The sequence below is a fragment of the Mastomys coucha genome, unplaced genomic scaffold (genome assembly GCF_008632895.1).
Source record: "Mastomys coucha isolate ucsf_1 unplaced genomic scaffold, UCSF_Mcou_1 pScaffold20, whole genome shotgun sequence".
Classification (NCBI taxonomy): Eukaryota; Metazoa; Chordata; class Mammalia; order Rodentia; family Muridae; genus Mastomys; species Mastomys coucha.
In genome coordinates this window covers 57,487,824-57,502,896 of record NW_022196903.1, presented here as the reverse complement: position 1 = coordinate 57,502,896, position 15,073 = coordinate 57,487,824, and the positions used below count along the sequence as shown (strand labels likewise).

General features: G+C 39.0%; 1 protein-coding gene across 2 annotated transcripts in view; it reads right to left on the bottom strand.

The window, feature by feature from the left end:
* Nucleotides 1-10,874, bottom strand: part of Grid2 (glutamate ionotropic receptor delta type subunit 2) — a 1,405,618-nt gene extending 1,394,744 nt beyond the window's left edge. Inside the window, exon 1 of one of the 2 annotated variants that reach the window (XM_031382072.1) lies at nt 9,834-10,874. In XM_031382072.1, the coding sequence (XP_031237932.1) occupies nt 9,834-9,921 (88 nt within the window). In that variant the 5' untranslated portion in view covers nt 9,922-10,874. The remainder of the gene's footprint in view (nt 1-9,833) is intronic. The other variant, XM_031382070.1, reaches the window with a different exon arrangement.
* Between the last annotated feature and the right edge of the window lie 4,199 nt (nt 10,875-15,073).

The window sequence follows — 15,073 nt, the reverse complement described above, 5'->3', positions numbered from 1 at the left end:
TCATTCAAGAAGCCACTGACTAGCTACAGAGTAAACGATACCACACCATTCATAAGATTTTGTATGCTGGCAAATTGCTGGGGATTTTCTGCAAATGAATCAGCTCCTGGTTTTAGTTCACCTTAAACTTCATGCAACAGGACAACTGCAGTGATTCGCTGTCTCTCCAGCTTCTTCAATATTACCTGAGTCTTGGCTTTTAAGAATGATTTGTCAGTCTGAAATGTACTGCAAATGGCATATGACAATTTAATGATGTTGATGGTGAGTAGATGAAGTACTCCATCAATTTTAGGTACTCATTCCAACTAAGTTTAGATGTAAATCTGCTTCAAAATTCTGTGAAGTGACTGCACCTCACTATCCCAAGAAGTCATGGACTACTAAGTTACAAATACGTTTTGATATTTTGTACACTAATAAAATGTTCCTGAGCCATAACACAGTTGTCTTTTATTTGCTAGTTATTTCTTATCTCAAACATCAGGCTTTGATCTTTCTATTTTTCATCTATCTCCTGTCTACACATCAATTATTATATGCGGACAAGTAGAAATATCCATGGGACCTGCTATTCCCACAAGGGAAGAGGATTTTGTAGATGAGAGCACCATGGAGAAACGGGGTGGGGAGAGGGAGAAAAGCAGTGTAAGTCCTATTTCAATAGAGATATTATTCAAAGACCAACACTGATGTGATAAGCACAACTTGTTGGCATATTAATAGACTTACGAACACATTAAGATTCATTTTCCAAAGATTTCTAAGCTTAGAAAATTTAGAACATTTCCTCTCCTCATTTTCACCTGTGACTGAAAAGCTGTCAGCTGTGGTATAGCACAAATAGAAGTGAAAGATCCATAAAAGGAAATGTTTAAATATGTCACTGGAAATTAACATAACATGAATTTCCCTATTGCAATGGAAAATATTGCCCGATGCAATAGTTGTATTCCCTTTTCTGAATGAAATGTCCCCTAGTGATTTTAAACAAATCAAATGCATGTCAGAACATATTTGAAAAGTTTCTGATCAGTTCAAATGCATCTATTATAACAAGAATAGCATTCTATTTTATTATCATTATTAGAATATTGCATATTCATAATAAATTAATAATGTGTCAGAGTAAATAGTGATTCTATTTGCAACACATATCACTGCTGCTTAAACTGTCATCGACTCCTAATTTCAGTTAAGAAATCTCAAGTAAATATTAATGGTGATCTGGAAAAGTAAACGAAGCAAATAAGCAGAAAAGTAATTATATGTTTCAGAACCACATGGAAGTTTCTTACTAGAGGCATTTACAATCATTTTGACCAAGTACCCCTTGATCTAATACTATAATTTAAAAAACCAAAAGAATTTTTTTGCTATTCAAACCTAAACTCCAGGAAGCAAATCAACTTGGAGGAAAATAGGATAGATTATTCTTAAATTCTATAGCTCTCTTAGGATTCTTCTTAGTGAAATCTCTTTATGAAATTCCTATGCATAAACACTAACACGCTTCAAAAAAATTCCTACCCTGTCTCCCCCATTGTCTCTTGTCATGCCTTCCTTCTCCTCCTTCCTCTTCTTAAGACTCCTAGACCCCTCAGGTTTCAGGCACTCATTTAAGTGTTGTCAGCCTATATTTAATAACTCCCTTCTCACTGAACACAGTTTTCTTCAAGTTCCTCTGTGTCATGAAGTATTCTTAAATCATCTTTTATATATACATGATAGAATCTCAATTCCTTTCCAAGAAATACTGCCCTTGTTTTTCTTCCAGGATACTACCTGATGCTGGATTCCATTCTGTCTCACAGATCACTCATCTGTCTCTCCCCTCCCTGACCACACCTTTCTTCAAGGATCTTGTCTTAGAGTTCATCTAACTCACTCACCTTCCCTACTCACTGATTAAAGGCCTAATAAAATTACAAGTTCTAAATTTTCCTATAATATATAGATACATAAAAATCAAAAAAATTATAGCCTTGAACTTGATGTCCAACATAAATACAAAGTTTTATAAATTCTACTTGGATCCCTATCTAACAATTGCCCACTTCCTCTATTTTTTAACTTTTCATTCACAGCAACTTTCTTTAGCTCCCTGTCCCTACAAAAGTCTCTGTAAGCCTCTTTGCTGCCCTGAACTTTTCCCATTGGTCCAGTGCAGGAGAAAATACTGCTTCTCTTATTATTTTATGTTATGGTATATGCATTGTCTAATGACAACTTTTTTCCTTCAGCTACCAATTGAACTCAAGCAACATGAACAAACTATAGTTGTACTCCTGCTAGTACATACAACCTAAGAAGGTTATAAAAACCTTAGAGCCTTACCATAAAGCATAAGCCTCTCCTGGATTTGCTCTACTTGTAGGTCAGATTTTATTCCCTTCTACTTCCCACTTTGCTCATTAAACTATACTCAAGTAGCTTTCAAAATGTCCCTTTACGAATTAAACTAACTCCTAGTGTCTTGTGTCAGAGTCATTGTCCTTGCAATGATCTCTGCCTAAAACACTTCACCAGATATCGATGTGGCTACAGGCCTTTGAAAGTATTTTCTCTCCTGACAGTAATTACCATGCCACCCAACCAAAAATAGAATATTGTGTCACCTGTCAGTCCCCCATTTAATTTACTAGTGTCCATACAGCCTAGGGTATATCCATTTTCTTTAGTAGTCTCCCCATGAAATTGAAAACTTCACAAATAAAAAAGCATAGCTTGGTTGATATTTTAATTCCATGACCCTATAGAGTCACTTGGAAGGCAGCTGGCAAATATATTGATTTAGGGATTTAGTAGATTCATGGTCTTATCAGCCATGGTTACTTAGCTAGGTTTACAATACTAGGCATGAATTTCCACATACTGAGCAGGCCCTACGTTCAATTTGGTAGCTGTTGGTTACCACCTAAATATATAGGCTATGTTACTATTGTGGTTTGTCGGTATGAGCAAACACTGAATGGACTCAGCAGTATGTGTTTATACACACATACACACACACATACACATATGAAATAATAACAATTATAAAGTAATAGGTCATGAATTTAAGAGGGACTATGGCTAACTACAGGTTTAAAGCTGGAGGAGAGAAAGTGTTGGTGGAAATTATGTAAATATAGTACCCAAGTATAAAATTTCTCAAAAATTATAACAAATGTTAAAAAGGTTCATTGAATGGCAATTCTTAGATGTTAGTAGAAATGTCTGTATTATCCTTTGATTATTAACTGTTAGAATTATAGTAATTTGCTAATGAAGCAAGGATCTCTTAAAATCACTTAGGAAAACCTAGTATTTATCTTAAATGCTACATTGTTTGAATCATTTTTGGATGAAGGAAAATGATATGCTTACTATTTTATTAAAATTAATAATTTGCCTATTATGACTAGGAATATGTGATAATAAGGTAATTAACTGGAGTAATCTATGAACCTTAAACATTCATACAGTTCAGATGCTCAGCTTGGGACACCTCTAACTTTGTTTCCATCTGCTAAAGAAACTCACAGTGAGTCATCCAGCACAGCTACACATTGAGGCTTCTTGATAAGCAGGAGGTATATACAAGTAGGGAGAAATAGAACGAGAATCCAACATGTGAAGAAGGTTAAACTTCCTATTTCTTTTCATGCTACATTTGCTAGTGACATTGCTGCTGCCCAAAAACTAGTATAAAGCTATAACTTTCCAGTTACACAGGCTATGTGGTCAGGCTGATCAAGGTGTGACTGGTTATCCCTGAAGTCAGTCTTAATGAATAGGCACTTGTGTATGTGTGTGGGGGGATTTCTTTTTGCATTAAAACCATTTTGATTTCTGGTTCCTCAGTAGAACGATTTCAGTTTCATTTATGTTTTATATTTCTACTTTTATTTTTTAAGTTCACCCTAAAACTTGTTATTAATTATAACTCTGTGTATCATATGTGATTCTGTCTCTTTTCCCAAATTCGTTTTGAGAGTATTTTAATATAGAATTTGCTTTCTGCTCACATAATCTTAGAGATTAAATATGCTTGAGTTTAGAGTTTATAAAATCAAAGAAGCCGGGCAGTGGTGGCACATGCCTTTAATCCCAGCAACTTGGGAGACAGAGGCAGGTGGATTTCTGAGTTCGAGGCCAGCTTGGTCTACAGAGTGAGTTCCAGGACAGCCAGGACTACACAGAGAAACCCTATCTCGAAAACCAAAACAAAAAACAAAAAAAACAAAAAAAAAAAAAAAAAAAAAAAAAAAAAAAAAAAAAAAAAAAAAAAAAAAAAAAACAAAAAAAAACAAAACAACAACAACAAAAAAAACAAAAAAAAAGAAAGAAAGAAAAAATCTCAAAGAATTAAATAAATGTTCACTATTACTCAGGTAACATGGTATTTTGTATAAACCAACCAGATCCAAGAGTATTAAATTCATCATCTGCTTTTAACATTCTCCTTAAATTTGTATCTATAATGAAAAGCTAAAGTTCACCATTTTAAATAAATAACCCATAAATACCCACAGAGAGATTCTTAGAATTCCTTTAATATACTTCTTAATATGTCTATCTAATTACTGAAATTTACATTGGACATTTATATTGCATTATTACATATAATAAATTATTATTTATTAATACTGACATTGGACAAAGAATAAAAGAGTAAGAGAAATTTTCCATTTATCTTAGGTCACATTCTCTATATGTGATTAAATGTTTGAATTAATTTATTGTCTTGAAGTTGACTTACATTACACCTTCCATTATATAGAGCATAAGATTTAGTAGACGTGAGATTATAGCAACAAATAAAGAACACAAGAAATTTATCAGGGAGATACACATTGGTTCAAAAGACCAAATACGGCAGTTGTCTTAGTAGGGGTGTCTGTGTTGGTCATATGTCTGCATAAGAGTCACATGAAGCATCATATTAATATGAAACCATGAACGACCATGAATGATATAAATCATATTCAGATGTATCTATGTTTGTAGATATGTAAGTATCTTTCACAGCTGTGTTTAAGTGTATTTGCTCACAAACATCAGTTTGCAGCCATAGGGTTTCTAGAGGTGAGAAGAATCACTCCAATAAGAACTGAATAATGGCAACTAGACAACGTCTATTTGCACCAACACTGCTCATCATGTGGCAGCCTGTTTTTGGTTCTAGTTCTTCCTCACCATAATATTAACTTAAGAAAATCCCCGTTTGATTTTAAATTTTTCTAAAATACACATTAGTGAATCTCTCAAATCTAACTTCTTTAGGAAGGAGCAGGTGTTGACATGTTCTCAAAAAGAGAAACAAAGTTACTATATGCTTGTTCTGCTTAAAGGATAAAATCACTGATCCTGCAGAATCACAAAAGTAATTAAGTGGCCCACTTTCCTGATAATTTGAAAAATATTTCATATTTTTTATGTAGACTACAAAGGAACAGCTCAAAAGGCAGTGACACCTAATAGTAAAGATATCACCATAGGCTGAAAATATATTTCCAATAAATATTAGGTATTCAGCAACACCACATGTTATTAGTAATATGCTATTTAAAATAAAAATAAACTGGGGATGTAATATAAATGGGAATGCCTCCCTCACAATAATATAAGCAGGTGAAAGAAGAAACAATTCTGTGCGGATAAGGGGGGGTTTGAAATCATAATGTCCCATTAAGATAAATTTATAATATGACAAATTAAGCCAGAGAGGTCAAAATTGAATGAAGTTTATCTTCCATTGCTTCTAACAATTTCAATTACTATCTATTTTTAGATAAGTTGAATGTTAATCACTTTGATTTTAATTCACATTTGAAAATTTATAGGAGATATTTAGTGGATATATATTTCATCTGCAGTAGACAGCAAAGGTCCTTGTTACAATGTTTATTAGGCATGTCACGGTTGATATCGTTGATTAATAACAACACTGTCTAATTTAATTCACATCAGAATTGTACTTCAAAGAACTATATTAATCATACAGGAAGAGAACAACAGTAAAGTATGTGTCTGAATACTTTTATAAGTTTATCTCTATTTATATATAACTTAAGGAACAAAAAGCTGCTATAACAAAAGTAAAAGGGAAAAAAGCAATTTGGGTTCCATGAAGCAATGAGTCCCTGATGACAGTTTGGGGCCATTGGCTGTCCAATAAAAATCATATTGAAGAATAAGAAATATTTTGGAAAAAATTTAGTAATCCTATGCCTTCTTGGAATGTGTTTGTAATCATATTTAATAAAATAGACCCCAGATCAATCATAAGAAAACCACCCAATTGCTTGTCCTGTGTTGTTTACAATGTGCTTAACATTTTAGTAAGCCAGCTGTATTGTATACCTTGAACATTCTCATGATGAAAACATGCTGTGAACTGTCTTAGCTTCTCATAATGACAGGGTTGATTATTATAATCTTGGAGAATGAAGTATCATCTGCTTGTGGGAGAAAAATGAATAAATGGTTCTTTTCTACTCCTTGTTGATATAAGGCATTTTACTAAAACTGATTACAGCCAAAATTTGCTAGTGATGTGTGTAATGTATGAATGAGCACAGTCCTTGCACATTTCTTTATAGAGATATGTGACTGGGGATAGCTGATTTACAATCTGCTCTTTGAGCACAGGAACCAGATAAAGAAAGGAGCATATATTAAACTGTTAAAACATGAGATCCTCCATATTAGATAGGAAGCAAAACACAAACTGTGCAGTTGACTGGAAATGCCACCTAATCCCTGCTTAATTAAAGCAGCACACTGTACACTCCTGTTGTGTTGAGGGAGTACGGAGTGTGGGACGCCTGATGTATGAGGAGAATAGCAGTCAGCGTGGCTAATCTCAAAGACTTGGGAGCTTTCTAGCTACATAAATCAGTGAGACTTCTGAATAGCCTCATAAAACACGGTATCATTGCCATTCCACTCACGACGTTTTGGTTCTTCCTACAGCATGCAGATCGTTAGGAAACTTCTAAGCAATCAAGTAATGTGGGTCTGATGAAATTACTCAATCAATGCACAGGCCCAAAGTAGAAGCATAATTCAAACTTGCATAGTTTTTATATGTCAAAGACCTTTCTTTCACCAGGGCAAGAGAGGTGATTCAACATGAAGTACTATGTATATATGGGTGTGTTTATTTAGCAAATAAATATATGCAACTAATAAATGTCTCTAAAATATGACTACCAGAAAATTCAAGCAATTTTAATATGATGTATTTTGAGTAGAAAACATTTTTATCTCAATCATTGTGGTTCAACAATTAAAACGTATGTCATGATAATAGTAAACTAATTTATTTGACAAAATATGAAAGTTTAACATGCAATTGTCTCTATTAAGCCACCTACATGAAGTAAAACAGAGAGATTCATACACATACCATGGTTCAATATCAACAAATCCAGTATTTAAAGAACTTACTAGAAGAATGACTGACTTTTTATCTTTCCAGTGTGCCTGAACAATCTATTACAACCACTTTCAATCCTGCATATCTCTTTATATCTCTTTATGTGAAATATGCCTGCCCAATGGGGTCGTTTTCAGCCCTTTAGTCTGGAGCTAAAGCATTCCCCATGTTCATATTTCTTATATTTCATCAAAGTAAACACTTAAAGAAATTTCCTTTTTCCCAACCAACTGAGTAAGCAAGCTGACCCAGTGCATGTTAACTGCTACCATACAAGTCAAAAACAGATGTACCAGTTTTTAATGTATCGTACTTTTGCTAGATATTGAGGAAAGGGGGCATTTAACCTCTAGGGTACACTCAACATAGCCAATTTTCAGTACATTATAAGAGATATGAAGCTTTTAAAACCCTGTTAGCTTCACTGCAGTATTAGGTAGTCTATAAAAGAAGCCAATTCCCTTCTCTAATACATTACTTTATTCAAGCCAAATTAATTGAGAAAGAGGTGTTTCTTTTAGTTGGCTATACACTGTTGATGCACACAGCTAGATTGCTGCGTAATTGCTGTACAGTTACTTTTTAAGAATCTAGTTATAAACAAGTAAGCCCCGTTACTATGAGAGACAACAGTTGGCAACATATGATAGTTATTTTCTATTCTGAACCAAATGCCTGGAGTGTCCTGTAAAATAGTATTGCTCTCATAAAGAACACCAAGATATATACATATATACGCGTTTGTAAATTATGTACTTAACATGTAGAGCAGAGGAGAAGCAATAAAACGAACACTTATATACAACCCCCCAGGGCAAACATAAGTGAGAAACCCCCATCATCAAAATGAATATAAAGAAAGGCATAACTATCCTCCCCTCCTCGTCCTGCTTTAGTCACTTACAACTGAACATAAATTCATGTCATGTCTTTACAAAAAGCATGGTTCATTTCCAAACTCTTATCAGAGCGTTATTGAACCTCTCGATGAGATTTCTTCCTGAAAAGTTCTGAACCTAAAGGCACTGTAAGCCCCAGGCAAAACGGGATCCAGAAGGCCAGCTATCTAATGCTTTATTTTCTTAATGCACAAGGGCAAGGCTTTCTGAATTCTGACCTCATTACCCCTTGCACAGAGACATACAGTCCCATTGAAATAAATGATAGAGAATGGCAGACATGTTTACAAAGACAGTCTATAATACCAAAAGAGGGAGCCCCCTGGAGCTGAAGTTCTGTCCACCACAGGCACAAACACACCAGACAGAAACCCCTTGCTTGGAAGTAACTGCCACCTGCAGCTGGTTCACCTGCCAGGTGTGTGTGTGTGTGTGTGTGTGTGTGTGTGTGTGTGTGTGTGTGTGTCACGGTGGAAGGGTAAAGAAGCTGTGGCCCATCTGTCGCCTGGCTTTGCAGAACAGGAAACCGTTTGTACCGATAAAACTCCTGTACCTAAAAAGAAAAAGAAAAAAAAAATCCCCCAGAGGGGTCTCACTGCAGCCCAGCAAACGAACCTTGCCTGCCCAGGGGGCGAATTTCCGAAAAGGAAATCATCACATTAACGCAGAAAAAATAAGGCTGCAAAAACCAGTCTCCGCTCAGCTCTCAGGGATTAGCAAGTGAGAAGAGTTGGAGCCCTCGCTGTGGGCACCCTGCATGATAATGACTCGAGCCCCGCCGCTCCTGCCACGCTGCCCGGACGCTCGGCTCGCCAATAGGTGGGGCCAGGAGCCTGGCGACCCGCGGGGCCTCGGGGAGCCGGGACGCAGAGCTAGCCCAGGCGCAGCTCTGGAGGTGGCTGTCAGCGGCCACCGTGTCTGGCCCGGGCACAAGAGCGGCCTGCGCCGCACTGGCTTCTCCCACGCCCCGGACCGGGAGCGAGTGCCCCGCCATCCTCTCCAGCTACCGTGTCGCGGGAACCGCAGAGGACGGTGAGCTTGGGCGTCCGCATCGCTCTCCGCAGCGGACTCGGCCGCTCACGATGCAAAACCACCTGTTCGAGCCGCGGGGAGCGCCCCCGGCCCCAGCCCGCCTCTCTTCCCCGCGGATGCAACTGCCAGCCTTACCCCCTATTTTTTTTTTTTTTTAAAGGCTCAAATGTACATCCGGGAAAAATCGAGAAGGTAGAGTCAATCAAACTTCCTTCTCCCCACACTCCCCACACTCCTGTGCGGAGGCAGTCGTGAGCCTCTAGTGCCCGGCCCGCACTCCACACCCGGCCTCACTCCGCGCTGCGAGGCTCAGCCACAGCGTAGGAAAAGGTGAGCTGGTGAGAGCGCAGGCACCAAGGGGCGCGAACCTAGGCCACTCTGGCAGCAGCCGGAGGCTCGAGGGGGTGGGGAAGCAGAAATGACTGCCAAGGAAACGCTAGGGAAAGTCGCCACAAGCCACAGAAGCCCTGTCTTACCGATATGGATGATGGAATCGGCGGTCGCCAGGTCCCAGGTTCGAGACCACCAGAAGGACAGAAACAAGAGCAAGGGGAAAACTTCCATCCTCCGATGCTGATCCTCCTTGACCACGACTTTGCTTCCAATACGTAGATATTCTCTTAAGCGGTCCACAGAGTTTGAGGTCACGATAGAGTTGAGTGCAGCTTTCCCCTAATTTCCAAAGCCTTCTTGACAGAGCACAATCTTTCCTGGTCTCCGAAGAGGCACGGGCGACCCGAGAGCTAGCACAGCCAGAGGCAGCCTCCTCCCAAGCCCTGTCACTCGGAGGGGAATTTTGGCATTGCCAGAGTTGTTTGCAGTTGGGCTTTTAAAAAATGTATCCAGCCTTGGCTGCTCTCGGACGGGGGGCGAGGCTGGTGCTCAGACGGTGGCCGTGGCCGCGCGGGGGCCGCGGTGGCGGGTCCCAGCTCCGCCGCAACTTGGGCACCCCCGCGCCGGATGTGCCCGCGCCCTCCCCCGCCGCCGAGCCCCTCCACCCCGGGCTGCGCGCGGTCGTGGCGCCTCGCGGCCAGCTCTCAGTGCCACCGGCGACGAGGAAGACGCGAGCGGAGTCGCCAGATTCCAGCGGGGAGGGGGAGGCCCGCTCCGGGAGGGGTGGCAAAAGTGAACTTGAAGGTAATGCAGCTAGTAATGCAGAGAAGACACCCCTTCGGCGCGAGGCGGGCCCCGGAGCTGGCGCGGCGGGCGCGGTGGCGGGGGAGTCCGGCGGGAGCGAGCAGCGGGCCAGGCCGGCGCGCGGAGCCGCGGCTGCAGGATGCTCTCCGAGCCGCTCGCCTGGCGGGATGCGGGAAGCCAACAGCAGCCTGGCAAGCACCGCTGCAGACCCACGTTGCCTAGAAATGGATCACCTAGGAGAAGCGAGTCCGCAAGAGAGCGGTGCTGTCAGGCAGAGAGGGGAACCGAGAGAGGAAGAGCTTCTAATAACCACCTCCTCCCCCTATCTGCAATACAAGGGAGAAACAAAACCGCGCTCTCAATTCCCTGGGAATCTTCACCCGGACTGAGAAAGGCAGGACTCAAAGAGAAGGCAGTGAAGTCCCCCACCTGCCTTGACGTTTTTTGATTGTGTCTCCCCACCCCTCAGGTTAAAAACAACCTAAAAAGCCACCCCACTTATTTAACCTTGCTATTCCCCAACAGGTACCGGACTTTTTTCTAGTCTTCGTCTGGAATTAGTCACATTGGCTAAGAACAAATTAGGGGCACCTAGTCACTTAGGGAAAAGAAGACCTAGAAAGCTTTTAATGAGATTTCAATTATAAAGTTATAAAAAGCTGAGAGTGTGCTAATTACCTTTAAACAGTGGTTTGCTTTTTTTCTCCTTTCTTTTTTTTTCCTTCTTTTTTTTTAATCTCCCCTTTCGGTCTCTGGTGCTTTTAAGTCAATCAAAACACAGAAAGAATTTTGAAATACTATTAGAAAATGGACAGTCTAATTTATTTAAAATATATCTAATGATATTAAAGACAATAAAACAAAACAAAAAAGCCTCAGTGGTCACTATACAGCATTAAGTTAATCACCTGTGCTGTTAAGTCGCCACAGGAAAGCTCCTTGCTGTTCTTGGGGAGCCTGCAGATGCACTGTAAGGCAAGGTCCCAGCCTTGAAAGAAGGGATTTTGTGCAGGCTTTATCCCTGCTCCTGGTAACTTCTAATGGCTAGTTTATATCCTTCCATCTTATTGCAGAAGGGGGTTCTGTTAACTCAACCAAGTGTGTAACTGAGGTCAGGTATTAACAGCTCTGATACTGTTTCAATTACAAATGTAGTCGTCTGGGAATTTGTTACCTGGGGGATGAATATCAGAACCCAAGTTCATTGTGAGTCTGGCTAAGATCTTTTGTTCCTGCTTCCTCACTGACCCCTTTTCTACTATCACAATGATTTGACTTCGTCTCCTAGTCTCACGCCTGAAATGTCCTAACTTCCTTTCATTTTCTAAATTCCATCCCTGGACGGTCCAGAAAATATTTTGTTCTTTTGCTGCTTACATCAACAGTTCCTCCTGGATTGCATAAAGTCATCCTCCATTCAAGGCCCTCAGCACCCCAAGAACAGAAACCTGTCACTCATGAAACACTGCCTTCCTTACCTCTTGAGTGGGAAGTAATCCCATCCATCCCCTAGGCTCTCACTGCAGTCTTCCACTGAATCAAAGAGAAACACTATTTTAAAATGAGTTCACCAATGTCTTCACTGATTGGGACTTATTCACATGTTTTTGATACAGCCTTTTGCACAGAGCCCCAGCTGTTGAATTTCAGATCCTTCTAAATCTAGAACAAACCAGTACTTCCAGGAAGCCATCACTGACTGTACTTCCCAATCACTTTTCATCATCTGCTCATTTCCCCACCATGAATCCAATATGGATGATATTCATGCTATTATTGATGTCATCTACTATTCAGAGTATTCTGATGTACTTCCACAAATGTTGATACAGATAACGAATTTTTTTAAAATGGGTGTATGTCCACACAGGAGTATGGTTCATTTTAAAAGCTAGTGACTCACTGTGTATTCTATCAAGAGAAATTGTGAAGTCATCATTTAAGACAGATACAACAATATCAAATCTTAGAATCAGAGTGATAGGTGAAACCTTCAAATAATAATTGTGTCATCCCAGCCTAACCTTATTAAGTGCTGTTCTTGAGATAATGAATAACTAAGTATACTTATTTTCATATAATTTACTAGAAACTGCTTTTAATGTACCATAAATAAAACTTTGCATTTGTTCCAAAATCCTCCATTTAGTAGTCTCCTATCATAAATACACTACAGAATAATCTGGTGCCTTAATGTACCTTCTGTTTCTGTGACAAAACATTGACTAAACCAAACTAAGTTATGGAAAAAGAAGGTTTATTTGTCTTATAACTCCATGTTATTTCACTCTCTATCCTTGAGGAAAGCCAGGATAGTAACTAGATCAACAGCCTAGAGGCAATAGAAGAGTGCTGCTTACTGGCTTGCTCCTGACAGCTTTCTGAATCTGCTCTCTTAAACATCCCAGAGCCACCTGCCTGCCTAGGGTGGCAAGCTAGGCAGAGGGTTGAGCCTTTCCTTGTTAGCCACAAATTAAAAAGATGCTATAGCAACATGCTCAACAGACCAATCTGCTGGAGGCATTTTCTCAATTGAGGTTTTCTCTTTCCAGGTGACTCTAGTTTGTGTCAAAGTAACAAGAACTAAACGAGATCACCTGTGCTTTTCTGCAAAGGGCTTGTGTAAGTATAATTAAGTAAAAAACTCCAAAGGTTGGAATTCTGTAAGTACCCCTAACAGGTAGTCAGAGTTCAGAATCATGATGCTAATACTTGGGCATCTAAAGAAATTTGGGTGACACATCCCATAACACACCAAGATATAAGGATTAACCCTTGTCAGTTAAAAGAGGTCACTCAAACATGGGTTGAAGCTTTCCAAATGTTTAGCAAGAAAGTTAGTATAAAGCTAAAGAATACCATCACCTTACTGATTTCAGTTTAGGAACAGCAGCCTTTTTCTGTGTCCAAGTAATTCCTATGCCTAGTAAGGCCTAACTAATTGGCTTTATATTAATATAAATTTATACACTTAAACAATGTAAAACTTTTTTTTTCTTTTTAGAAAATTGGATAGATTGGATAGTTACCTAGAAACAAAGATTTACCATGTACACAATGGATGTTGAGTACCAAGTGTAAAAATAGCATAATTACTGACTGTATTAACTAATTAATTATTGATCTACAGGGAATTAGACTTTGTATACTTAGATACATGCTAAGAAATGTCTCTATCACAGCTTTATCTTTAGCTTTTGTTCGTTTGTTTGTTTTTTGTTTTTCAAGACAGGGTTTCTTTGTGTAGCCCTGGCTGTCCTGGAACTCACTCTGTAGACCAGGCTGGCCTTGAACTCAGAAATCCACCTGCCTATGTCTCCCAAGTGCTGGTAATAAAGGTGTATGCCACCACAGCCCAGGTTTCTTATTCTTTTATTTTCAGATATTGTTAAAAATTTGTCTAGGTTGGCCTTGAACCTATACTCTTTTAGCCCCAGCCACCTAAGTAGCTAGGATTACAGACCCATACCAGCAAGATAAACTTGGTTATGTTTTGTAAGTAGACTGTGCCCTCCCTGTTACTTAGCTTCTTCAGGTCTGTAGACTATAGCATGATCATCCTGTATTTTATGGCTAATATCCACTTATATAAATAAGTGAGTCTTAGACTTTGCAGAGATGGTTTCTCTTTCATAAATGCTGCTTCGTGTGAGTCAATCATCACATATGGGGATGGACTATGTACGTTGGCTCTGGTCGTCTGCCTCAGTTCTTATGAAAACAGCCTTCATCCCCTGAAGTTTTATAACAGGCACTTAACTTTGGAGGAATACATAAAAGTGAATGATAATTAATAATTCATGGATTTTTCCCAGCTGAGACTGAGTCTTCCCGGAAGAATCCACTGTGAAATCAACATCAATGACTTAGAGAAGTTGTAGGAAATGTGAGCTTCATGATCTGAAGTGTAATTAATATCTTTTTGTTTTTAATGGAAAGCAGAATTTTAGAGAAGTATTCATTTGTGTTGCTGGGTTAGGACACATGTGGGCTCCTTCAAATGCATGTTGTGTAGAAGGAAAGCAAGACCACAGGAATGCATGTAGATGATCATGCTTTCATTTTCACTGGAAAAACAACTACGAAGCCCAGCTTCTTTCTATTATAAACAACATGGATCCATTCATTTTCATCAAATTTTAAAAGTTTTGGTGATATACCAATATACAAAGGGTTTTGTTTTAACATAAAAATCAATATATTTATAAGTTTATTTTAAACTTGAGGCAAGGTTAGCTTTCCAAATAACACTACAAAAATGTATTTGTACTTATATATAATGATATCATTAGCAATATAAATGTGGATAGCTACCTAAAATAGTCTAAATAAATTGCACCCTTACCAGGTGTATATGAAGAAGTAAAAGAGAATAACTGCCAAACAATGAGTAATGTGGTGAAAGGACTTAAAGTTGTGTATAGATGTGCATTGGAGGGTTGGGAAAGCATGAATCTCCTGTGAGAGAGGAGCCCAAGGGAAATGATTTTTTTTTTCTTCATAACAGATCATGGAAATTCAGTGTCAATGAAATTTCAGAGCCTGATTTATTTAGTTTTTTTTTTTTTTTTTTTTTTTT